The following is a 26095-nucleotide window of genomic DNA, read 5'->3' on the forward strand; positions in this document are numbered from 1 at the left end:
CAGGTGGCCTTCACAACTCAAGCCACAACAGATGCTGGTGAGGATGCACAGGGTGAGGAAACTTTTTGCACTGCTGGTGAAAATGCAAACTGGTGCAGCCACTCTAGAAAACAGTATGGAGGTGCCTCAAAAAATTAAAAATAGAACTACCCTAAGACCCAGTAGTTGCACTACTAGGTATTTATCTAAGGGATACAAGTATGCTGTTTTGAAGGGACACATGCACCCCAATGTTTATAGCAGCACTATCAACAATAGCCAAAGTATGGAAAGAGCCCAAATGTCCATCGATGGATGAATGGATAAAGAAGATGTGGTATATATATACAATGGAGTATTACGCAGCAATCAAAAAGAATGAGATCTTGCCATTTGCCATGGAACTAGAGGGTGTTATGCTAAGCGAAATTAGTCAGAGAAAGACAAATATCATAGGACTTCACTCATATGAGGAAGTTAAGATACAAAACATATGAACATAGAGAAGGGAAGCAAAAATAATATAAAAACAGGGAGGAGGACGAAACATAAGAGACTCTTAAATATGGAGAATACTGGAGAGGTTGTGGGAGGGAGGATGGGCTAAGTGGGTAAGGGGCATTAAGGAATCTACCCCTGAAATCACTGTTGCACTATATGCTAACTAACTTGGATGTGAATTAAAAAAAATTAAATTAGATTAAATTTTTAAAAATAAAAAATAGAAAAGAGTGGGAAATAACATTATACCTCCAACAGTACTGTCCCATGGGCTGCCTATTCTCGAAGGAACTTCAATTACATTTCCACCTTATGAATTTGGTGTTACAGAATATGTAATAACCTCCTATAGCTACCATGTTGCTACTTAGTTATCATTGCTGAAACGAGATTAAAATTTGCAGCCAAAAGTGAAACTTCAAAGTTAATCTAGTCTACCGCTCTCCTTTCTAAGATATGACACTGAGGCCCAGGAAGGTGGAATATTTTGCCCTGTAACAGAAATGTAGACAGGTTACCCAGAGCCAGCACTAGAACTCATTTTTGTCTCAATCCACAGGCTTTACCTATCCAATGGCCTGTTTTTCAAATTGTCCCTAGTGACAAGAAAGAGAGGAAAAAGAAAACCTCCACCAATAATAAGAAACAAAAATATAATACACATGTCTGTTTCACAACCAAGACTGTGCAAGTGGATGAGTGAAAATGAGGTGTTCAAGAAGACAGAAGTGATTTCTCTAAATGATGGAAAATGAGGGCCTCATCAACTCTCACTGTGCCTTTCGTGATTTGATATTCCCCCACTGACATTTTTCATCTATCCAAGTCCATGGTGCTATAATTATCTATGTCTCTCTGTTCAGGGAGACTTTGCTTTTGACTTTCATAAAATTGAAGAGAACTAGATAGATTTTTATGTGAATATAAGCTCAGTATCCCAATGATGTCTGTTTTAAATTATTTATGCACAGCTCAAACCTCCTAGGTATTGTTTTTAAAAAATCCTACATTACTATGAATCACATGAGCTCCTTCTCAATGAAGGGTAAAAGAAATGAGTGCTGTCTTCAGAAACCTGAAGGAGAGGGACATCTTATTTCCAGATTCAAGATTCTTTCACTTTCTATAATGCAGTATGTATGTATTAAGGCTGTAAAATGGGGCCTGATATAAAGATCATAAATCATCATGTTTGAAAATAGAAACAAAGACTGTATTCAACACCATAAGTATATATGGTATAATACTAGCAATGATTTTTTTCATTCTATATATCCATAATTACTGCTGAGGGTATCCAATTTGTTTATCTCAATGCTTAATATGAAAAGTTAATGCTGTATTTTAAATTATAGAAAGCTCCGGTAGGTACAGAAACTAGCTATGGGGAAATACCAGCTGTTTTAATATTCCTGATCGAGAACTACTCGCCCAGGTAACATTATGAGCAGCGGCCTTGAGCCATGAATTGTGGGATGGATGCACATATGGTTATGATGTCTGGGGACCCACGTGCTTCTGTGTCCTTGTGCCCCAAGTAGGCCAGGCCACTACAGAGACTGTTATATACTGCAGCACGATGGTGATTTGGTTGCTAAGGGAGTTAAAGCCTTACCTGGTGAAGTACAGGCTCTCCCAGCAAATTCAGGTCACTGTATTGTGGAAATGCACTGTGATGTCCTTTTTTATTGGAGTGTATGGAAATCGTCGCAGTCAGATGTCTGTAACAGAGAGACAAAGTCTACTGGCCTGGCAGTCCTGAATTGGAAAAGGTATGGCTCATGATTTTAAAGTTCGCCTAGAATGAGAAAAAACGCTATTAGGCCTCACCACGGTTCACCAACCTCAAAACATTTGTTGAGGCTTTTCTTGGTGTGGTGAAAGGAAGAACTCAAAAGATGGGTCCCCAGGAATCTGAGCTCTCGTGGCTACGAACAGTATACCAGAAAACCCTAGAAACCGTGCTGATTGTAGCAGTTTATGCCAACCCAGCATCTTCTAGGGTCATGCTCCTCAGGAGCAAAAACGATAATGGTAATAATAATAGCTAACACTTCTTTAGCAATTACTTTGTGCTAGTAACTGTTTTAATGGGCTTGTATGTATCTAACTCATTTAAGCTCACAATTTACTCTATTTAGTAGGTTTACTAATATAGTATTATACCTATATTACAGTTGGGAAAACTGAGGCACAGGGCAATAACATACCTTGGCCAACATCACACAGTTACTAAATGGCAAATCATGCCCCAGCTGCCTTGTACTTTCCCTAACCAAGTATACGTGTACTGTCTCCCTACCCAGGTACTTGTAACAAAGCAGACTTTCAACTTACTGGGTCAAGTAATAAAGATCTAATGTGAGGGGCGTCTGGGTGGCTCAGTTGGTTGAGCGACTGACTTCAACTCAGGACATGGTCACATAGTTCGTGGGTTCGAGCCCCGCTCCAGGCTCAGAGCCTGGAGCCTGCTTTGGATTCTGTCTCCCTCTCTCTGCCCCTCCCCTACTCACACTCCGTCTCTCTCTCTCTCAAAAATAAATAAACATTTTAAAAAAAAATTAAAAATGTAATGTGAGATCTTCCAGATCAGTTCAGTTCTTCCAGATTTTATACTTTTTTTTAATGTTTTTTTATTTTTGAAAGAGAGAGAGAGGGTGCAAGGGGGGAGGGGCAGAAAAACAGGGAGACAGAGGATCCAAAGCAGTCTCTGTGCTGTCAGCACAGAGCCCAACGCGGGGCTTGCACCCACAAACCGTGAGATCATGACCTGAGCCGAAGTCAGACGCTCAATCAACTACGACACCCAGATTTTATTCCGTTACACTCATATTACTTATGCTGAAGTATTTTACTTGAAAAAAAATAGGTTTTTTCAAAAAGTAATTCACTTTAAATTACAGATATCATGATGTTTCGTCCCTAAATACTTCAGTATGCAACTCAAAAAAATGAGGACATCTGACATAACCCAAATAAATACTTAGCAGGCCTAACACATCACAACATTCATCATCTTAATGAGTTTTAATATCATTTATGACCCAAGCCATATTCCAATTTCCATAATCGTTCCCAAAATATATTTTGTAGGTGTTAAAAACTGTACACCCTAGGCTTTAATCTAGGACCACATTGCACACATGCTTGGGTCCCTTCCATTTCTTCTCCTCTATAGCAGCCTCTGTCTTTATGGTGATGATGTGCTGAGAATCCAGGACAGAGGACCCATGGAATATCTCACCTTTGAGATTTGCCTGAAGGCTCTGTCTTAGTGTTTAGCTTGTTCCTACTTTCTCCATTTGTTATCTGCATTTCAGGTACTTTTACAATACTTAGAAGGGCAAAAAAATTCTACCAAGTCTGCAGACTCTTACAGCAGCCTGGAAAGAAGTCTCTGAAGACCGAAGAGGGGAATGAGCAGACACAAACGATCAAAGAAACATTTTTGGATTCTTTCCAGATTTGATTCATTCGAGTAATCCCTGGATGAAGGACCAGAAGTGATTGAGAGTAGAAAAAAAAACAGCTTAGCACCTTTCGTTCTGAGCAAGGACCAGGCATTGTAGGCACAAGGCAACCTTGTGAAATGGATGCCAATATGCACAGTAGGATTTGGGGTTTTTGTCTAACAAGCTTTATCATATGAGGTGCAGTTTGCTGATACAAGTTCTGACTGGAGATGCCAATCTTTCCAGAGTCAAAGTGTAAAGTAGACAGCCTTGGTTGCTTAGGCAACCAACAAGTCAAGACCGATTAAGTTATAAATTCAACTTGTTGCTAACTTTCAGTCACGAAAGTCTTTTGAATCTTTGTTCCAAGGCAACTCATTTGAATGTGCTTTAAATGCTCAGGAAATAGCCCTGAAAAACCTTTATTCAAGGCAGGTAAACAAACACTGTTTCCATGGTATTATTAAAATACCATAGATACTTTTTAAGATGCTTCCTGCATTCCTCTACTCACCAAATATTCCATGTGCCTACTTTTGCCAGGACCAAGGACACGTTGCAGGTATTCACCAAGGTTCAAAAAAAAGCCATGTTTCTTTGTGTCTCAAATAAAGTTAGGTTTGTCCCAAGCCCTCATCCACTCAGGATATTCAATTTTGTGAAATTGGTCAGTACAGGATGAGGAGGTAATTCTTCTCCTGGGGTCGGGAGAGGGGATCTGGGGATCTGGCACACTCCAGAGCATTTTAGAAGGCTCTCGGATCCCCTCTGGCCACCGTCAAAACGTTCAGTGTCGAAATCCTCATGGTGCCTTGAAAGCAGTGGTCTGGGCCCCAGATTAGGAAGCTACGTGCTTAGTGAGCCTCCTGCCTCAGGACATCCAGCAGCTCTCTTGCCATGAGGTCCTTCCACAGAGCGGAGCTGTAGGAGGAAGTGAAATGCTGTCTCCACGACTCCAGGACTTGCACACCTCTGCTCCTCTGCCAATCTCTCAGAAAGCTCAAAAATCTTCCCTCTAGATCCATCCACTTCTTCCTCCCTCGGCTGGGGTTTTCTCTACAACAAAATTCTATATACTGGTAATATTCTGGATGTCTGTTTCATGCTTTATTTATGAACTCTCCTTTTATTTCTGTAACACAAAAGACATGAACAATCCTGAAGGTAAGCGCCCCCCCCCCCCACCCTTGGTGACTTTCTTGGAACAAGGAAGGGAGAATACCTACTATTTGTTGAGGCTGCTGAATGAGTACAAAACATAAATTAATATCTCAAGATGGCTGTCCAGCCATAAATGTGAAGGTGAGAAAGACAGTCCCTGTCTTCAGGGATCTTACATCTTACAATAGAGACAAATAAAGAGGTCATTGAAATATAGCACATAGGAGGGATCCCTGCACCAGAGGCTTGCACTGGTGGAGGGGGGGGGGGGGCGGTGCACGCTATGCATGACTTGGGGCAAGGGGGATATGGAAAATCTCTGTACTTTCTACTCAATTTTACTATGAATCTACAACTACTCTAAAAAAATAAAGCCTATTTTTGTAAGTAAGTCTTACCCAACCTTTATCAATTAGATTTTCAAGCCTCTCTTCTAGAACAGAATCATGCCCTGCAAGGAGATAATCTGTGTTTGGATTAACACCCTGTTGTGAATCCTTTTCACCATAAAATCAGATTGCTTTTCTCCCACCTGACTCTAGCCAGGTGGGAGGATGCCCTAGGGAGAGGCTTGGGGAAGACACAGGACACAGAGATGACAACACACTCTTGGAATGAGATCAAAATATCTGCCACAAAGGGGGCACCTGGGTGGCTCAGTCGGTTGAGTGTCAGACTTCAGCCCAGGTCATGATCTCACCGTGTAGAGTTTGAGCCCTGCATCAGGCTCTGTGCTGACAGCTCAGAGCCTGGAGCCTGTTTCAGATTCTGTGTCTCCCTCTCTCTCTGCCCCCCCACCCCCACACACTCTCTCTCTCTCAAAAATAAACAAACTTGAAAAAAAAATATATATATATATACATATACATACACACACACACACACACACACACACACATAACTGCCACAAAGTATTACTGGCTTCTGCTCGACCACATAGTCTCTCTGCTATACCAGGAGCATTCTGGCTTTTTGCACTCAAAGGGCTTTGCATGTCATAGGCTATGGAAAGCAGTTCTGGAATATTCAAGCACTACATTTACTTGCAGGATGTCTGTTAGCAGCATTTGTGAGTGAAAGAAAGGATGAGCCAGTCTCAAGGAAGACTGGAGACACAACCAAATCAATGTGCACTCATCTTCATATTTCAGGTTTTCTCCGTTTGGGGAAAATCGTGATCTCCAGGGACGCTTTTGCTCTTGCTGAGTCTGGCAGTCTCAACATCAAATGCAGATGAACCTAACGCGGCCAGGACTCTGGGTTGATGGCCCAAAAGCTCAAGCCGAGACCTTGGCGACATGCCTCTCCTGACAGGAGTGTCAGCTCATAAAGGGAAGCAGAACCCGTGCTCAATCTTTGTGTGACACCTCATAGAAACCCAACCGTTCTGTGCTTTTGTGAGACTTGACGTTATTTATTCCTCAGAGAACGAATGAGTGACTCACAGGATCTTGTGATTCACAGAGCCTCTCACAGAACTAGGCAGATGGCAAGTGGAGGGCTGGGGCAGGAAAAAAGATGACAGGCAGATGAGGGCTGCTCTGGTGCCTCTGATGTCATCCAACATGCCCCTCCCCCAGTCCCCCTACACACACACACACACACACACACACACACACACACACACACACACACACACACACACACACCAGGAAACTTCCCCACCAGGAAGCCAGCCACAGCCCCTTTTACCCAGCAGGGAAGAAGAGGTGGTTGTGAATGAGCCCGGAGCTCCCTGTGGGGCTGATCTAGAGTCCCATCTGCATTAAAATCTATCCCCACCCCTCCCACCCTCAGGAGGGCCAGCCACATGGCATTGTGCTTTCTCCCACCTGCTGTCTGCTTCCTGGGTCCCTCCCCCGCCCCCCCCCCCCCACCAGCTCCTGCCCAAGCTTCTGTCTGTACCTATCTCCTGTTCTGTATCAGTTTATGCATCTCTTCTACCCAGTGAGGCTACTGGGGACATAGATAATTACAAAGGTTAAGAGCATGAGTCTGGAGCTAAGCCACTAAAGGTCTGAACCCTGGATGTACCAATTCCCAGCTATGACCCTGGCCATGTTAGTTACCTTCTCTGGGCCGGATTTTTCTTGCATGTAAAGTCAGAATGAGAATACCTATTTCTCAGGTTGTTTAAAAGGCCCTGCAGGAATCTCACATTTTATGTGAATTTGATTACACATGTCATCAAATTTTATTTCCTCCTATTAACTAATTAATTAATTTAAATTAAAGGCCCTGCAGCCATTTTGTGAAGGAAGAAAGGAAAAAAGGAGAAAAAGAATTGTGGGCCCCTTGAAATAAAGGAGCAGGTATTACTCATTTTTTTCATTCTGTGCCCCAATGCAATCATTTATTTTTTCCCAAGTTCACACAATGTCCCAGTTACTGAACAAAATCAGTCCCTGCCCTCAAGTAGCCCATAGTCAAGAGGTGGCAATGAATGACATCAGTAGTTGTAACACAGTGTGATGAGTTGAGGGACAGTGGGGTGGCATCGCTCTGAAAGCACATGGCTCTAGAGCCGGGGTTCAGATTCTGGTGCTCTCACTTCCTGGCTATGTGACTGAATATGTTCCTAGCACCTCTCTTGCCTAAGGACAGTGCAGGGCTATGGAAAGAGTTCAAGCTGGAACCTGCTGTGAACATTTTGGCACTTTCTAAATCAGCCCCATTTTTCACAGCATTAGCCAACGATAATCATCTTTGTGGTCATGATCCTGAAGCTCTGTAGGATGCTGAAGCAAAGCCTAAAAAAGGACTCTGTTCAATGTTATATTCTTCTAGGGCCAAAACTATTTTCTTTTATTCTAATTTTTCGGGAAATGACAAATTCTTTGTGGGAAGGATCCACATCTTTTCTCTTTTGTCTGAAAGTGTCTAAAACAATACGTGGGCACACCAGATTTGTCTAACAAATACTAAGTGAGGAATTTCTATAATTCCTGCACATTCCATATAGGTAATTTCTAGTTATTTAAAGCAATTAACTGAATGTTCTGATGGAGAGTAGAAATGAAGATTGGGACATGGACATTATTTTAGCAAGATGCTAAAAGCCCCTAGGGTATTTGTTGGATGTTAGACTTTGGTGTACTGGGAGGCTGTTCGGGTTTTTGTTGTTGTTTGTTTTTTTGTTTTTTTAACAAAATCAGTTAGAAAGCTGTTTCTTTCAGACCAGAAAATGGCAGAGGGTTATTTCTGACTTCTGGTACCACAATGTAAAAATAACAATAGAATGCTATGCCCTTGGGGTACCTGGCTAGTTCAGTTGGTAGAGCAGGTGACTCTTGATCCCAGGGTTGTGGGTTCAAGCCCTGTGTTGGATGTAGAGATTACTTAATAAAGTCTTTAAAAAAAAAAAAAAAAGAATGATATCCCCTTCCATTTGGAAAGGAAAAAAGGAATGGAAAGAAACTGGTAAATTGCAAAGAGTAACGTGGTCTGGGGGAATTCTACTAGGGAGCACTGATCCTTCAAAACAACAGCATCTTGACAGACAGCCTTTGAACCCAGTCTCCTTCATTCATTCACTCGACAGCCATTTTTCAGCCCCTTCGATATCTGAGGTGCTAAATACCCAACAATGAACAAAACAGATATCATCTTCTTCGGTAGCTCGTGAAGATTACACTGAGGCAGAGCAAACAGGTTTTTTTTTTAAAAAAGAAGCTCACTACTAAGTATATAATAACAGAGGTGCCTGGGTAGCTTAGCTGGTTAAGTGACTGACTCGATTTCAGCTCAAGTCGTGATGTCACAGTCATGAGATCAAGTCCCGTGGTAGGTTCTTTCTGGAAGTGAGGAGACTGCTTGAGATTCTCTCTTTGTCTCTCTCTGTCTCTCCCCCACTCTCTCTCTCTCAAAATAAATAAATAAACTTTTTAAAAAGTATATAATAACAATTCATGATAAGCGCTATGGAAGAAAACAAGGGGGCATCCTGCTTTGAAAGAGAAGGGAGACCTACTTTTGTCTGATGGGGGGTCAAGTCAGGCTTTCTGAGGAAAAGTCAGAGAAGGATGAGTATGAACGAACCAGGACAGGATTGATGGGGTGGGGACTCCAGTTAGGGAGAGGCTCCATGCCAGGCCTCAGGTGGCAGAGCTGCCTCAACTTGAAGAAAGAAGAATAGAAAGCAGGCAGGGGTGGCTGGTAGAGGGGCTAGAGAAGGGGTGAGGACTGTGGAGAGCCAGAGGCATTAGAGACCAGTCAGGATGGTAGGAAACAGTGAGAAATGATGAGGGCCTTCTACTTGACTTACAACCTGACTTCTAAGTCAACACACTCTCTGAGCCCCAGTGCTGGGCATCCCAGGGGAAGATGCTCAGCTTACAAAGATGAGGAGGTTGGGGTGAGTGATAAAGATGACAAAGGCACCCGGCAGCTTTCCCTCAGTGTCAGTGTCAGTGTCAGCCATTGGGAGTGGCAGGCAGTCAGAGCACAGGGACAGAGAATAATAGAAAGAGAAGGCTTGGGAGCCAGGCTGACCTGGCTTTGACTCCAAAGTCCCAGGCCTTGCACAACACCTGCCTACTCTATAAAATGAAGATGACAGTACTCGCTCTAAAGGTTGTAAAAAGGATTCCATGTGGATGGGTGAAATGAGCGAAAGGGGTCAAAAAGTACAAACTTCAGTTATAAAATAAGTAAATCATGGGCGTGTAATGTACAGCATGGTGACTACAGTTAATAATACTGCATTGCCTAAGTGAAAGTTGCCGAGAGAGTAGATCTTAAAAGTTTTCATCCCAAGGGGGAAAAATGAATTGGTTTTGGTTACTGTATAGTGAGCCACGTCAACTAGACTTAGTGTGATCATTTCACAATGTACGCAAATATCTAATCATGAGGTTTTACATCTGAAATATAATGGTATATGTCAATTATACCCCCCCCTCCCCCGCAAAAAAAAGGAAGGAAGGCTCGCCTGTAAGTGCATGTGAACACCTGGCCTAGGGAGAGTGTTCGGTAGATGGTAGTTGCAGTTCTTGTTGGCATGAAAGAAGTTCTCTGAACGTCGAGGAGGTAGAACCTACCAGGTGTCCAGACTCGTGAGGGGGTGGGAGCCTCCGAGAGCAGCGTTTCAGCCGGAGCGCTGGCGAGCGGGCGCTGACGTCACCGCGGAGAAAGGCGGGGGTTGGGTGCACTCGCCGTGCGAGCCGAGGGGCGGAGCAAGAGGAGGAAGGAGCGGCGCGGGCAGCTCGGGGAAGAGGCGGGGGCCCGGCGGCGGGGAGGCGGCCGAGGCGCGGGGACGGCGCCGGGAGGCGGGAGCAGTCCCGCTGCAGCTGCGGCCGCGCAAGGAGGCGGTCTGGGCTCGGCTCCGCGGGCCCCCAGGCGCGGCCAGCGACGGGTCCCTACCTACGCAGGTGAGCCCGCCCCGGGTGACCGCGGGCCACAGAGGGAGGGACTGCGAGAAGCGGGAAGGAGGGGGGGCTCTCCTCTGCCGCTTTACCGCCCGGGTCCTCAGGGGTGGGACATCTAGAGTCGCCCCTTCCAGCCCCTCCTCTCCTGGCTCGGGCTCCGGCCGACATCGGGCAAACGTAGGACGCTTGGGGTTGTGCAGGTGGCCTCAGGGTGTAGCTCGAGGTAGAGTCCTGCGGGCTGTTTCCGGCTTCCCTCCCCCGCCGCCAGAAAGTGCGGCGACCCCCTCCGCTGTCCGTCTGAGCTAGCACCCCTCCTCGTGCTGCTGCGGGCCTCCCTCCCACTGCCCAGCTGCCAGCACCCCTGCAACCCCAAGCACTGGGGAAGCAGAGGGACCCCAAACCAGCCCCGGGCACGGTGGCGGGAGCTGCACCTGGAAGGCAGCACGCTCCCGGGAGGATTGCTCAGATGTGGACTGATGATTCACTGGGTTTGAGGGGACCCCCAAAGCTGAGATGTGGTGTCCTTGCTTCCGGATTTGAGGCAGCGGCCCAATGCCTAAGCAAAGACTATCTAATTTGGCCTTAGGTCAGCAAAGGCTTCCTGAAGATCCTCAAGAAATAGAGTGCCCAGGGCCACTCTTGACAGCTTGCCCTTTACTGCTCATCCGCCCGCGGTGCGCAGGGTCCTGAGCTGGGGTTTATGGACTCCTCCCTCGTCTTCCTTCCTCATCCTTGCAATAGCCCCTCAAGCCCCTTGCTGTATCCATCACCCCCACGTAACAGGTGAGAATGCTGAGGCACAGACACAGTAAATCACTTGCCTCAAAGCACAAGGCTAGTGAGGAGTAGAGTCGGGATCTGAACTCAGGTCTCTGGTTTCAAGACTTTTCACTGTAGGGTATCATCATGCTGCCTCTATAATAACATTAGAGATCTGAGGTGAAACCTGGTACAACTAAGGGTCCTCTTATGCTCATATGCCTGGCATTTTAGTAGGAAACGAAAATGTGTATGATATTTACTTTGCAGGGAAATAGAATCCAGGGCTATTGAGTGTAGTGGCCATTGTTGGGGTGAGGAGTGGGGTGGGGTCCACCTGGACTATGCCCAACATTGCCAAATCACTTTTCTGAGCCATGTGATACTGATAATTCATTCTCTCCTTTAGAAATTCCTACCCCTCTGTATCAACTATTCCTTCTCAGTCATTTCCTTGGCCTGTTTTGTTTTGTTTTTCTTCTCTTGTTGGTATTCCCTTGGCCTCAAAGCTCACATCTTCCAATACTCTTTGTAGATCATTTTATTCATGTTTCTTGCTTTACCCATCATCTTTACAATGGCACCTCCCAAATTCATCTTTTCAGCTTATGCCTAATCTGTAACTCCAGACCCAAATTATCAAATATTCTAATTCCTGCTGGCTAGTTCCAATGTATGCACCCACAGGCACCCATATCCAGCATTTCCAAACTCAGATTTATCATCTCTGTCCTTCCACGTGGTCTTGGTTCAGGTCTTTTCAGTTCCTTGGCTGGACAATATATTACCTTCCAAACTGGTCTTCCTGCCTCTGGAGCCCACCCACCCCTTGAAAGCTCAAAAATCTTAGCCTTTGGTGTCTTCAGAACTGACTGGAGAGAATAGACCTTTCTTTCTCCTTCCTTAGTACCCTGTACGTACCTGTAACGGAGCCCTTTGCCTATTGTGTAACTGCTGACTTATCTTTCTTCCCCTTTAGACCCGGAGCTTCTTCAGCACTGATTTGTCTTATCCATCTTTGTATTCCCTGGTCTGGCACATAGTAGGCCCTCCATAAATATTTGTCGTACCTAGTGACCTTGTAATGAATTGAAACTTTTTTTAGGACACAAGTTTTAAGTAGTAGCACTGTGCATAGCGCCATTTCACTACACTCTAAATCTAATCTGTCACTAGGTGAGTTAATTTGTGTGCGTTTGTGGGGAAGAAGCATTAGAATGTGAGTTTCGCAGGTGGCTGGAGATGAAGACTAATGATAAAATGAAAATAAGTTTTCCAAATTGGTGAGTTGATACTAAGGGTGTTTTTAAGGTTGATTTAAACATTCAGCCACGGCATAGTGACTCCCTTCTACTTTCCTTAGACTTCGCGTCAACGAATAAGCTGAGTACGCTCAACGAGAAGAGAAGCAGAGACAAAGTCATCATGGCTTCGGTGTCTACTCATGGAAATCAAGATAAAGGCCCCCATTTGCCACCACCAAGCAAGCAGGTATATTTTTAATTTGGACGTCTGCCAACTGAAGAGGAACATCATCCAGAACCTTCCTTAGACCTCATCCTTGGCCAGTCATCTTACTTTTTGCAGTCTGGCACTTTGTTGGATGGGCGCAGAGACAATGGAGTGGGGAAGGAAACTATTTTTCTAGCTTCCTTGAAAAGGAGCCTTTTCAGTTTTTACTTATAAAATCCTCTCTTTATTCTTCCCTGTTTAGAATCTAGCCTGACTCTTACATAGGCTGTCAAGGACTGAAGAGGTTTCCTTTAGCAGAGCAAAAGTCTTAACTGAATCTAACAGAATGATACATCATGCCTGCTTTTACATTTTTGTTACCAGGGCTAATCATACTGATCTATGCTGCTGACAGGTGTTCCTTAACCACTAAATTAGCGATCAGATTGAGAACCCTAGTGTTAACACGGGCACAATATTTCAAATTGTTCAGAAGGAATAGTATATGTTTCGGGGACACGTAAATGAAACAAAGAGAAAGTATTGTGATGGGAAAATGGAGTTCATGTTCTCCAGCATCAACTTTCCCAGCTAAAATGAGTTTATGAAGGGGGGTGATGTTGAAGGAGCAAAGTTGAGGAGAGGTTAACAGACAAATGACACGCAGTCACAAGGAAAAGAATTTAGACACCCGAGTTGCCTCTGTGAAATAGAGAACCATGAAACATTTATGGCTCTACAGGAAAGGGTCACCAGAACTCCTCTGTGGAGACTGTGCAGGAGCACCGGTCTTGACTGCAGGACTCACAGCAAGTGTGGTAGTCAGGGTCCCTGAGTCTGGATGCATATATATGTGTGTGTTTGGGACAAAGGAGGGAGGGAGATGTGCCCCACCCCTGCTGCAGCCATAGGCAGAACCAAGAGGAGATATTTACACTGCGATAAGGAGTGCTTGCTGAGGAACTAAGGTAAGTGGAGGGTGAGAAGAGCTCCCTCTCTCACCCCGTGACTCACTCACTCTGACCACCATCAGCCAGGCGCTGTGCTGTGGGGAGTTATAGAGAAAGAAGACAGAGGTCACCTGCTTGAGTTGTTTATAGAACTCTGAAGGCATAGGGGCCGTGAGGTCTTTCCACCTGTCATCATGCATGTAAAGTGCTTGGCACAGTGCCTGGCCCGTGGAAAAGTACTCAAGAAACGGTGGCCGTCATCCACATTGTTATCTACTACAAAGAGTCCAAAAATGAATATTGGCAAAATCAGCAAGGCAAAACTCAAAAGTGAAAGAACTGCACCTCAAGAAAAACATAAAAAATCCAAGAGGTAAACGGCAGAGGTCCTACATAAATAATTCACAAACAAGGAGATACAAGTGTGACTAATATAGTAAGGAGCAAATTAAATAAAATTTGTTTTTAAAAAATGAATGAAGGGCACCTGGGTGGCTCAGTTAGTTAAGCCTCCGACTTCGGCTCAGGTCATGATCTCACGGTTCGTGAGTTCAAGCCCCACATCGGGCTCTGTGCTGACAGCTCAGAGCCTGGAGCCTGCTTCGGATTCTGTATCTCCCTCTCTCTCTGCCTACCCCCCACTCATGCTCTGTCTCTTTCTCTGTCTCTCAAAAATAAACATTAAAAAAAATTTTTTTAAAAACGAATGAACCACCCAGAGGATGGAAAAAATTATTTTCAAATGCATATTTGGCAAGGGTCTATTATCCACAATATACAAAGAGCTTTTACAGCTCAACATCAAAGAGACAAACAGCCCAATTAGAAAAATGGGCGAAGGACTTAAATAGGTATTTCTCCAAGGAATATATGTGAATGGCCAACAAGCAAATGACTAGATGACCAATGTCATTGGTATTAGGGAAATGCAAATCAAAACCACAATGAGGTACCGTTCACAATCACTAGCATGACCATAAGTTAAAACAGAAACAATTTATTTAGCTTAAATTAATGAAATAATTCATATTGAGAATTTTAACGTGCTAATTTGAAAAGAACAAACAAAACAGAAAATGAGAAGTGTTGGCAAGGATGTGGAAAGGTGGGGACTCTCATACTTTGTTGGTGGGAAAATAGTTTGGCAGCTTCTCAGTAAGTTAAACATAGAATTACCGTATGGGTCAGAAGAATTGAAAACAGGTGTTCAAACAGTTTGTAGCAGCTCTATTCACAACAGCCGAAAGGTAGAAATGACCCAAATATCTATCAGTAGATGACTGGAGAAACAAAATGTGGTATATCCATGCAATGGGATGTTACTGAGCCACAAAACGGAATGAATTATTGACACGTGCTAGAACATGGATGAGCCATAAAAACATCATGCAAAGGGAGAAAAGAGAGCCACCAAAAGAAACATACTGTATGACACCACTTACATAAAACTACCCCAAACGGGCAAATCTGTGCAGCCAGAAAGCAGATTAGTGATCGCCAGGGAGCCAAGGGTTGGAGGGAGCAGGAAATGAGGAGAGGCTCCTTAATGAGTATGGAATTTCCTTTGGGGGTGATGAAAAAGTTCTGGAATTAGTGGTTGTGGCTGCCCAACATTGTGGATGGACTCCGTGCCGTAGATTGTCTACTTTAAAATGGTTGAAATCGTAAGTATTATGTGTGTGTTACCACAATCAAAAAGCATTGAACTACCATATAACAAAAGAGCACAGCCCAGGTTCAGTTGAGGGATTGCCCCAACATTCGAGGAGAAGGGCGTTGTGGCTGAAGAATATGTAGATTCTCAAACACATTAGTTATCAGAGAAGTGCAGATAAGAATAAAATATTAACATTTATACCTATTGGACTGTCAACATTTAGAAAACTGGATAATGCCAAATATTCCAAGCTTTTGTTCTTTAACCTGCTTAGAGTCCAGCTTCACTGGCCCCTAGGTGGGGTCTGTAGGCATAGAGGAATATTCAAGACTGCTGGTGTGGGTAAGTACGATGCAGCCATTAGGGAGAGAACTCTAGCGAGACTTTGTCAAATCGGGAATACGCATGCCCTGTATTTTACTTCTAGGGGTATATCTGAGAAATATTCTCACAGGGGACTGTAAGGAGACATGCCCTGGTGAGGAAACATCCTCCAGGAAGCATCCTGGAGAATTAGCCAGCAGTTGGAACAGTGAACTAGATATGTAAGCAACATGGATGGATCTTAAAAGCATAGAGCTGAGTTGAAAACATTTAAGGGGCGCTTGGGTGGCTCAGTCGGTTAAGCTTCCAACTTTGGCTCAGGTCACGATCCACGGTTCATGGGTTCAAGCCCTGCATCGGGCTCTGTGCTGACAGCTCAGAGCCTGGAGCCTGCTTCAGATTCTGTGTCTCCCTCTCTCTCTCTGCCCCTCCCCTGCACACCCTCTGTATCTCTCAAAAATAAATAATAAACATTAAAAATATTTTTTAACATTTAAAGTACAATTAAATATACAAAACTTCCATTTGCATAAAAAAAATGCATGCACCCATAACAGTGAACATTTTGCAGCAATGCATACCAACAAATGATCGGCATTAAGCCCCCAGAATGGCAGTGATAGAGGAGAATATGAGAATAGAGAATGGAAGTAAGAGTGAGTGAGTAATATATACCCACAAAAGGGGAAGGGTGGTATATGATGGGAGTTAGTCCAGATTATAGCATATCAACACAATAAAAAGAATAGATCTAGTAAAAGTGATCATTTAAACCATGTTGGTCATCCCATCAGAAATTACGTGCAGACCACTTATGAATGTGTAAAAAAGAAACCTGTTAAGATAGAGTATGATGACAAAAAGTCGTTTGTTGGCGAGTTCTTAGCCTAAAAATGCATACAGAAGTATAAACAGATGAATTGGAATGCAGATCTATAAATAGCTAACTTGTAGTACACTGCCCTGAATGGGATCCCAGAGATGGAAACGTGCTTTGGGGGAAATCTCTTCTTCACCCAGGAGGCAACTGGGTCTCAAGGAAACCAGGCAGGCAAAGGGAGTGAGGAGCATTGCGGGCAGGATGAGCCACATGGACGGAAGCTGGGGGTAAGAAAGAAAATGTGGCCTCGACAGTGATTCATTGTGACCAGATATCTGCTCCATACTCGCGAGTCCATGAGTCACTCTGCTTCTGCAGCTGGGATGCTTTCCTTGCCTAAACCCACCCAGCGTTCCCAGTTGGAAGGCACTGGCTGAGACTGGTCATTACTCTGCTGGCAGCCACACAGGACACACGCTGTGTGACCTGAGTGAAGAGACCTCCCTGCCCTCCTCTAGAGAAAACAGCAGATGCTTTTCTAATGATTTCAGTCAACTCACCACATAACTTTCCTTGCAGAGTCTATTATTTTGTCCAAAATCAAAACTGCACATCCACAGAGGAGAGATTTCAAAGATTATCCGAGAGTGTCAAGAAGAAAGCTTCTGGAAGAGAGGTAATTGAACCCCTCTTAATCTTTGCTAACACCATATTTGCTGCAATAAACTGCCCAAATATCACAGTAAAATTATGGTAACGAATCCCTTTTGAGCAGAGACTGCATAATTCCCTGAAGAACTTTACATATCAGTGGCTGTTTCGATTCTAAATCCATATTGAAGCCCTTTTAAGTGCAGAGGTCATACCTGATGTAGGAACACCTTCCCTCACTTAGCAAGAAGTGATACACACTTTCCTCCGTGTGACCAAGGACGTGTGCCAAGAGTGTTATTTAGAATTTCTGGAAAGATTTGACCCTCCTACATTTCACTAAACTTTCATTGAGTTTGGAAATAATATCAGGTTCATTGCTTCATCCCAGAGCCAAGCACAGCGCTACACATATAGAAATTGCCTATTAAATATTTGTGGAATAAGAATAAATAAATAAATAAACATTAAAATGTTTGTGATACGAGTAAAAAGTGGCAACATTCCGTTAATAATAATTCTCTTACAATGTCTCTGAAATAACCTTTTCTGCTGATTCACTTACTTCCTCTTGCTGGGCCTGTCTTATATAAGGCGAGGGTGTGAATTCATGCTGCGTGTTAAGGTCTCTTCCAATTTAAAAAATTCATGATTTGTCATTTGAAAATGTCATAATAGAGCCCATAGATTTAGTCCCAGTGTTTTGCAGCATTGGGATGATTTATACTTTGAAATACACATTTTTTCATTTCTCAAATCATTCAAGTTCAATATCAATTGTTTTGGAATTGGAAGCAATACTTTAGAACTTGATATTTATTATATTTTATGATTCTTGATCGTACTCCTAGAAATTCACATTTGTTTTTTTTTTTTTTTTTTACAACCTATGAATAAGTAATTTAAGTAAGCACTAGTAGATTAACATTTCAGTATGACCCATTTGTCTCCCATCAGGTAGATATGAGTGGAAACATTGGTTGCTATTTGATTTTTCTCTTGCTGGGAGGAGCTGGATGTTGATCAGTGCTCTCTGCTCTTGGAAGAAGTGTTGCATTTTGATAGAACTAGATACTGCCTTTGCCAAACTAACTTGCCTGTTTTAAAAATCATAGCTCAGCACCGCCCATGTTTAACATGAATGTGATAATCTCATAATCTTCAGAACACAGACATATCCAAATTGTGACATATCCAAAATATCCTCTGAGACAAAAGCTGGGAACGGTCCTAGATCAGGTATGCCGGAGTTTAGTGTATTGTTTTTTAACTTTTCTGTAGGATTGAAATTTTCAAAAGACAGCTAAAGGCGACTCCCAGATTCAACGGCTAAGTGTGCACTCTCACTAAGATACCTTTGTCATCTCTGGCGCTCAGCATCTGGTGCATGGTGGGCGGTCCCTAAAGGCGGGTGTCAGAGCTGGAGTGGCACGGGGCTAGGTTTTGTCATGGTAATGCTGTGCCTCCCGGCTGAGTGACTGGGACAGATCTCAAGAAAATTCTTCATGCGGTGCTTAATAAATACTTGTTGAATAAGTAAAATAACAAATGACTAACACCTCGTTGCCAAGGTAGATAAGAGAAGAAAACACAGGCTAATTTCCCCTGACTTCTGGGTGAGGTGCCAAGTTTTAAACTAGCGATATTGAACCACATCTTTCTTTTGCAGCTCTGCCTTTTTCTCTTGTGAGCATGCTCGCCACCCAAGGACTAGTCCACCACGGTAAGATTCAGAATCAGTTATTGTTCGACTTGAGAGCCCAGGTTTCAGTGATGCTCCTGGTAGCTTTTTGGCACTTGGCATTTGTTTTTTGGTGGAAGATTTATGTATGCAGGTTTTTGCTTATTTTCAGCCTAAGCACCCCCTCTCCTGAAGATGTCCTAATCTCCAGAAGGAGTGGCTATATTAAGTTGCGTGGCAAAGGGAAATTAAAGTTGCAGACGAATTAAAGCTGTTCATCAGCTGACCTTAAAATAGAGAGATTATTGGGGCGCCTGGGTGGCTCAGTCCGTTAAGTATCCGACTTCGGCTCAGGTCATGATCTCGCAGTTTGTTGGTTTGAGCCCCGCGTCGGACTCTGTGCTGACAGCTCAGACCTGGAGCCTGCTTCATATTCTGTGTCTCCCTCTCTCTCTCTCAAAAATAAACATTAAAAAAATTTTTTTTAAATAGATTTTTCTGCATTATCTAGATGGGCCCAGTGTAATCAAGGGTCATTAAAAATGCAAGGGTGGATGAGAAGACGGAACCAGGGGGATGGCAGCACCAGAAAGGCTCAGTTCCACACTGTTGGCTATGAAGACGGAGGAGGGGCCCAGGAGTCTGGGATGTGGCTGGCCTCTGGAAGCTGGAAACGAGAGAAACTCTAGAACTTCCAGAAAGGAATGCGGCCCTACTACTATCTTGATTTTAGCCCAGTGCTGTGGTCTGAATATTTGTGTCACCCCAAATTCACTTGTTGAACTCCTAAGGCCCAGTGTGATGGTATTAGGAAGGGGGCCTTGGGCAGGGGTGGAGCCATCATGAAGGGATTAGTGCCCTTGTAAAAGAGATCCCAGAGCTCCCCGGGCCCCTTTCATCACATAATGATGCAACAGGAAGTCTGCAGTCCCGAAGAGGGCCCTCACCCAACCATGCTGGCACCTGATCTTGGACTTCAGCCTCCAGAACTGTGAGAAATAAATTTCTTTTGTTGCTAAGCCACCCAGTCTGCCATATTTTGGTGTAGCTGCCCAAATGGTCTGTCACCCAGTGAGACCCATTTTGAGCCTCTGAGCTCCAGAACTATAAGGTAACAAATTTGTGTTGCTTTAAACCACTGAGTTTGTGGTGAGTTGTTACAGCAGCCACAGGATACTGAGGCAGCGGCTTTCTCTGTGCCAGAGTCCCTGTGTCTCCCAGGGGCTCCAGGTATGGTTAGACAGGTTGTTTCCCGCCCAGCTGTGCTCCAAGGAGGTAAGTCACACTGAAATCCACCCGAACTCTGTCCATCACGCCATTCCTCATGGCAAGAGGCTGCATGCAAGAGGCTACATCTGCCTAAGGAAGGGACCCTGTCTAATCTGAGCAACAGATCGAGAGAACTAGCAGCCGCCCAGCACCTCCCCACATAACCTCTTCCTGCCTCTTAGAGGTTTCCACTTTTCCTGTCTGTTCTCCCTTTCTCGCTCTCTTCTTTCTTCTGTCTCCATCTCACCAGAGCCTCCATAGACATTGCTTGGTCCCCAGATAACAAGAAGGTACCTGGCCTTGTTGAAGACCACTATACTAAACACTGCTGATTACCAGGATTTTTTTTTTTTTTTTTTTTTTTTTTTTTAAAGTAGGCTCCATGCGCAGCACAGAGTGCAATGCGGGCTTGAACTCATAAGCCTGAGATCAAGACCTGAGCTGAGATCAAGTGGGACGCTTAACTGACTGAGCCACTCAGGTGCCCCAATTACCAGGATTTTTAAAAGACTATTTGTACCCAGCAAACATGAGGGAAAATGTTAAAATGTTCTAGTTCCTTTTGGGGTGTCAGAGACCACATATGTCACATATCCAGGAGAATCCCATTTCACTCAATATTATTCTTGTCTTTAAAAGTGATTTGTTAAATATAATTTCATTTTTATAACTTCAAGGTAGCCTTTTTATAGAAATATATTCATCAATCAGTAACAAGCCTTCATCAGACCACTTCTGACAACAAAAAAATATGGCCACAACATCTATAGGGGTTATGTTTTATAAATATTAAACTGCTTAAAATCTACAGTTTTCTGCATGTGTACAGATATACCTTTCCAGGTTTGTATATTAATTTTCCATGGTTGCTATAATAAATTACCACAAATATGGTGGCTTAAAACAATACAAATTGCTTATCTCGGGGTTTCAGAGGTCAGAAGTCCAAAATGGGTTTCACTGGGCTGAAATCAAAGTGTTGGCAATGCTGCATTCCTTGGGGGGGGGGGTGAGGGGGGGTATGGGGCTTCCTTTCCCTTTCCAGCTTCTAGAGACCACCCATATTCTCTGGCTTATGGCCCCTTCCTCTGTCTGTGAAGCCAGCAACACTGAGGCAAGATCTTCTCATACTGCCATGATATGTTTCTGAATCTCTCTTCCATATTCAAGATGATTACATCTTTTTTTTTTTTTTATGTTTTTAATGTTTATTTCATTTTTGAGAGACAGAGCATAAGGGGGGGAGGGGCAGGGAAAGAGGGAGACAGAATCTGAAGCAGGCCCCAGGCTCTGAGCTGTCAGCACAGAACCCAATGCGGGGCTCGAACTCACAAACCACGAGATCATGACCTGAGCCAAAGTCAGCACTTAACTGACTGAGCCACCCAGGTGGCCCTCAAGATGATTGCATCTTGATTACATTGGGTCCACCCAGATAATCCAGGATAATCTTCCTATTTTAAAATTACTTGATTAGCAGCCTTAATCCCATTTTCTTCATAGTTTCCAGGGATTGGGATGTGGACATCTTTAGGAGACCATTACTCTGCCTTCCATAGGTTTTATTGTTTTCATTTTAAAATTATGATATATATACTGTGAATCTCTAAACTGAGACTTCGTGTTGAGTTACTTAAAAAGGGGAGGGGACTATGCCTAATTGCTTGGAACTAGATTGTTAGCCCCCTCTTTGCGTTGATACCAATTTTTTTAAATTTTATTTTTTAAGTAATCTCTACACCCCATGTGGGGGTTGAATGTAGAATGCCAAGATCTAGAGTTGCATTCTCTACGGATTGTGCCAGCCAGGCGCCCCCCCTTAATATATTTAAATTAGTCTTAAATGGTCTGTTTCATGTTCTTTTTCTGTACATTAAAGCTACTAATACTTTGCTACTTGCTAAAAATGATTGAGAGTTAAGTTCAATTAAGAATTGACTTATAACTTTTAAAAAATCATCTCTTTAAGAATCTGTGTATATCAAGATTTACTTTAAAGGTTTATTTACATTTTATAAATTTAAATAAGGTATAAAATGTAATAATAATGTATTTATATATTACTTCTTAGGTTATTTAGCATCTAATCCAAGATTTGGATCATTGCCCAAAGTTGCACGTAAGTTATAGAAGTTAAAAAAACAAACCCTAAAAAGATTCATTTTTTTTTTAAAAACAAGATGTTTATAGCAACTGGAGATATGAATGTCAGGTTAACAAACTGCCTGCGTTGACTCTCTGAAAAATCAGTCTGTTTTTTTGTCGCTTTGAAGTTCTTAGTTCATTCAACACTTTCTTTTTTTTTTTTTTAATTTTTTTTCAACGTTTATTTATTTTTGGGACAGAGAGAGACAGAGCATGAACGGGGGAGGGGCAGAGAGAGAGGGAGACACAGAATCGGAAACAGGCTCCAGGCTCTGAGCCATCAGCCCAGAGCCTGACGCGGGGCTCGAACTCACGGACCGCGAGATCGTGACCTGGCTGAAGTCGGACGCTTAACCGACTGCGCCACCCAGGCGCCCCAACACTTTCTGATATAAGACTGAGCCTCATTAAACCTTAGGCCTCGTTAAAACCTGGACTCAGAGGCATGGGCACAACATACAAGAGGAGACCAAGCAGAGCCTCTGGATGATAGAGCCATTAGGGCCTGTCATTCTCTTCTTTTGTCTAGTTAGCTGGGTTTTTTCTAAATATTTTTTTTTTTTTATTTTTTAATGTTTATTTATTTTTGAGAGAGAGAAACAGAGCATGAGTGGGGGAGGAGCAGAGAGAGAGGGAGACACAGAATCCGAAGCGGGCTCCAGGCTCTGGGCTGTCAAACTCGCAAACCGCGAGATCATGACTGAGCCACCCAGGCACCCCCAGGATATTTTCTATAATGGACCTACCAAATGAATAATTTTTAAAAATCAGAGACTTTCTAGTAATACATTTCCCACAAACTTGGGGTTTCATCTTCTTCCACTCATACACAGACCCGTTATGTACAAAGAGGACGCGTTCCAGTTCAGGGTCTGAAACCTCATTCCCAGCAAGAAGAGCAGGTTGGACATTTCTCCCATAGGAGATTCCCCCTGCCTCATGAGCTCTCTTCCCTGCAGGCAAGATGGAGTGCCGCTGCCCCTACTGTAACCCATCAAGAGAATTAAGGGCCTTTCGTGCCCCATGATTTGGAAGCCACCTACGGCCACCGCCCAAAGCCCACCCCTCCCTGCCCTGGGGCCTCAGGCATTTGTTTGCCACCTGGGCCTCCCACTGGCTGCCTGCCTCGGAGACAGCACCTTTGCTGGCTCTATCCTGGCCCTTCCACCACCAGCTCAAAACTGAGGAGCTCAGAAAGCCTCCATTTCCCAATCCTGCTCTTTAATAGGGAGACTCATTCTCAGAGGTTTTGTTCGTTGATTTGTCACAGTACTTTTTATGTAAGAATTACTACTGTTAATGTAGAAAGTTCTAGAAGATAATTAATAGAGGCGATGCTGAGCTTTTCAATTATCTTTCCTCACCTGCTTTTACAGTTGCGGGTATCTTGGGATTTGCCCTTGGAAAGGCATCATACATACGAGTGTGCCAGAGTAAATTCCATTCCGTCGAAGATCAGCTCCGTGGGGCTGGTTTTGGTCCAGGGCATAACAGGTTTGTAACTGTTTAAAAATTTTTATTAAGTTCTTAAATTTTAATTCCAGAGTAATTAATGCACAGTGTTCTATTAGTTTCAGGGGTACAATACAGTGATTCAACAGCTCCATGTATTAGCCAGTGCTCATCATGTCAAGTGTACTCTTAATCCCCTTTACCTGCTTCCCCCAGCCCCCCCACCCAGCTCCCCCCTGGTAACCATCAGACTGTTCTCTATAGTTAAGAGTCTGTTTTTTAATTTGTCTCTCTCTCCCTCTCTCTCTCTCTGTTCCCCTTTGCTCACTTGTTTTGTTTCTAAAATTCCACATATGAATGAAATCATATGGCATTTGTCTTTCTGACTTATTTCACTTAGCATAATACTCTCTAGATCCATCCATGTCATTGCAACAGGTTTGTAATCTTTTTGGCTGAGGGACTGTTTTTATTTATTCATTTATTTATTATTTTTATTGGAGAAAATAAAAGACAGAGAGCAAGCACGCGTGCGCACAAGCAGTGGAGAGGGGCAGAGAGAGAGAAAGAGAGAATCTCAAGCGGGCTCCATGCTTAGCATGGAATCCAACGCGGGGCTTGATCCCACGACTGTGGGGCTCAAACTCAACAACCATGAGATCATGACCTGAGTCAAAATCAAGAGTCAGATGTTCAACCGACTGAGCCACCCAGACACCCCTTTGACTGAGAGATTGTAATGAAGATAATTATAAAAAGTTAAATAAGGCCTTTTCACCACTTTACAATATTAGACAATTTTTAACATATCTCTATATTGAAAAAAACCTCTTTAACTCTCAATTTTTGAGCTGTTGCTATTCAATAATAATTACCTGTTTCATTTGCTCAACATTGAGCACTTACTGTGTTTGAGACATCGTGCAGGTCTCTAATGAATACCTTCATCAGCAGACATGGCTTCTACGATCACGGGGTCACACCGGATTTGAACAGGTTTCTTTACAGCAGGACTTCTCAGAACCCTTCTAGGTTGGCGTGTATTGCGATTCTCATTCAGAGGTGTCAGCCATGAGACTCTGGAGTTAAGGACATTACCCCGGTGGTTAGAGTACCCAGGTGAAAACCAGTTCTACTGCTTACAAAGCTGTGTAACCTTGGACAAGTGTCTTACCCTCTCTGATTTTCAGTTTCCTCCTCTGTAGAAAGTGGTGATCAGAATTGTTTTCGTGGCATGTTACAAGGAATAGGAGTGATTATTTATAACAGTGAGGGCCCCGTAAATAGTACTTATTTCTATGATAGTATTGATAGGTTTGGTGTTAGGAACACATTTCTTTCAAGACCTTGACTTGTCACAGTGGGTTCTATTTGAAAGGCAGCATGAAACCTGTGAAAACAACATCAGATGTGAAGATCATTATTGACCTTTGTGGGGGGATGAGATTCTGGGGGGTGGTCTCAAACCAAGAGACAACTCCTGTTTTTCCTTTAAATATTAGAACTTGTGAGGGGCACCTGGGTGCCTCAGTCAGTTAAGCATCCAACTCTCTTTTGGCTCAGGTCATGATCCCAGGGTCATAGGATCGAGTCCCATGTCAGGCTCCATGCTGAGCATGGAACCTGCTTAAGATTCTCCCTCTCTGCCCCACTTTTGCACGCACACTCTCTCTCTCTCAAAATAAATTAAAAAAAAAAAAATTAGGCTAGTGAACTTCCACATAGAAGACGCCTCTCAGTCACGCTGTGTTAAGACTAGATAGACCAACCAGTGACAAAGCACAGACTTCTGTTTTTGCTTCCATTCTAGGCACTGCCTGCTTACCTGTGAGGAGTGCAAAATCAAGCACGGATTACACGAGAAGGGAAGCTCTCAGCCTTCAGCTTCTTAAACTTGTCTCTATGGCTTTGGAAGTTCCTTAAACCTCTCTCTGAATTTGTACACATTTAGAATTTCAAGTGTACTTTAAAATAACATATGTATAGTGGAACAGAAACATTGTGCTTCTCTCTTTTTGACATGCTTTCTGGGGAAGATTCTCAATTGAAGTGAGCAGTATATGTTTGTCTGCGATTTGAGAACTTGTCGGGGGCATTCACACACCAAAAAAGAAATTACATTGCATTCCTTAACTTGCTTACAGCTGAGTAAAAGCGCTTCAAGTCTTCGCTGATTTGGGCCATCCATTCTTTCACTCTGCTTTTGTCCAGGGTTTTAAGATCGCGGATACAGGATGGGAGTGAATATTCAGGAACTTGGGAAGCCATGCCCCAAAGAAAACCGATGTGTATAGAGGTAGAAACACGGGACAAGAAAGACTGTGTCTTCTAGGTTTGAGAAGTGCTTTCTAAAATATAGGAACCAAGATGTTTAAGTTGATAAAAAAATATTTCCCTTGAAAGAGTCAGAATTTGAATCCACTGCCCTTTCAGTGACATAGATGACTTTGTGCCTCATTGGTGTGGTGAAGTTTTG

The 26095-nt window shown here is 43.4% G+C and overlaps 2 protein-coding genes across 4 annotated transcripts in view; one reads left to right on the forward strand and one right to left on the reverse strand.

Moving 5' to 3' along the window:
- LOC147582006 (uncharacterized) overlaps positions 1-10242 on the reverse strand; it is a 76479-nt gene extending 66237 nt beyond the window's left edge. Inside the window, exons 1-2 of the transcript XR_015250472.1 lie at positions 10133-10242; positions 2096-2201 (exon numbers count right to left, since the gene is read on the reverse strand). The gene's annotated coding sequence lies outside the window, so the exon portion shown is untranslated. The remainder of the gene's footprint in view (positions 1-2095; positions 2202-10132) is intronic.
- Positions 10243-10277: 35 nt separating this feature from the next.
- OCIAD2 (OCIA domain containing 2) lies at positions 10278-25793 on the forward strand. Of its 3 annotated transcripts, XM_086705094.1 has the most exons (8): positions 10278-10462; positions 12582-12709; positions 16622-16708; positions 17001-17097; positions 18742-18795; positions 22094-22141; positions 23544-23661; positions 25430-25793. In XM_086705094.1, exons 2-8 carry the CDS (start codon positions 12644-12646, stop codon positions 25509-25511), a joined length of 552 nt encoding a protein of 183 aa, XP_086561220.1. In that variant the 5' UTR covers positions 10278-10462; positions 12582-12643; the 3' UTR covers positions 25512-25793. The 3 variants fall into 3 exon arrangements, with proteins under 3 accessions (XP_086561220.1, XP_086561221.1, XP_086561222.1); XM_086705095.1 differs by lacking the exon at positions 16622-16708 and having other exon boundaries at positions 10282-10462; XM_086705096.1 differs by lacking the exons at positions 10278-10462; positions 12582-12709; positions 16622-16708 and adding an exon at positions 14182-15822.
- The last annotated feature ends 302 nt before the right edge of the window (positions 25794-26095 follow it).

Source organism: Puma concolor, chromosome B1, assembly GCF_028749965.1.
Source record: "Puma concolor isolate L17-30 chromosome B1, mPumCon1.1.hap2, whole genome shotgun sequence".
Classification (NCBI taxonomy): domain Eukaryota; kingdom Metazoa; phylum Chordata; class Mammalia; order Carnivora; family Felidae; genus Puma; species Puma concolor.

Excerpts from the sequence above, each read along its gene's own strand:
- OCIAD2 (XM_086705094.1), top strand. The coding sequence starts at position 12,644 with ATGGCTTCGGTGTCTACTCATGGAAATCAAGATAAAGGCCCCCATTTG. Across the intron at positions 16,709-17,000 it reads CACATGGACGGAAGCTGGGG|AGTCTATTATTTTGTCCAAA; the intron begins GTAAGAAAGAAA and ends CTTTCCTTGCAG. Across the intron at positions 22,142-23,543 it reads ATCATTGCCCAAAGTTGCAC|TTGCGGGTATCTTGGGATTT; the intron begins GTAAGTTATAGA and ends CTGCTTTTACAG.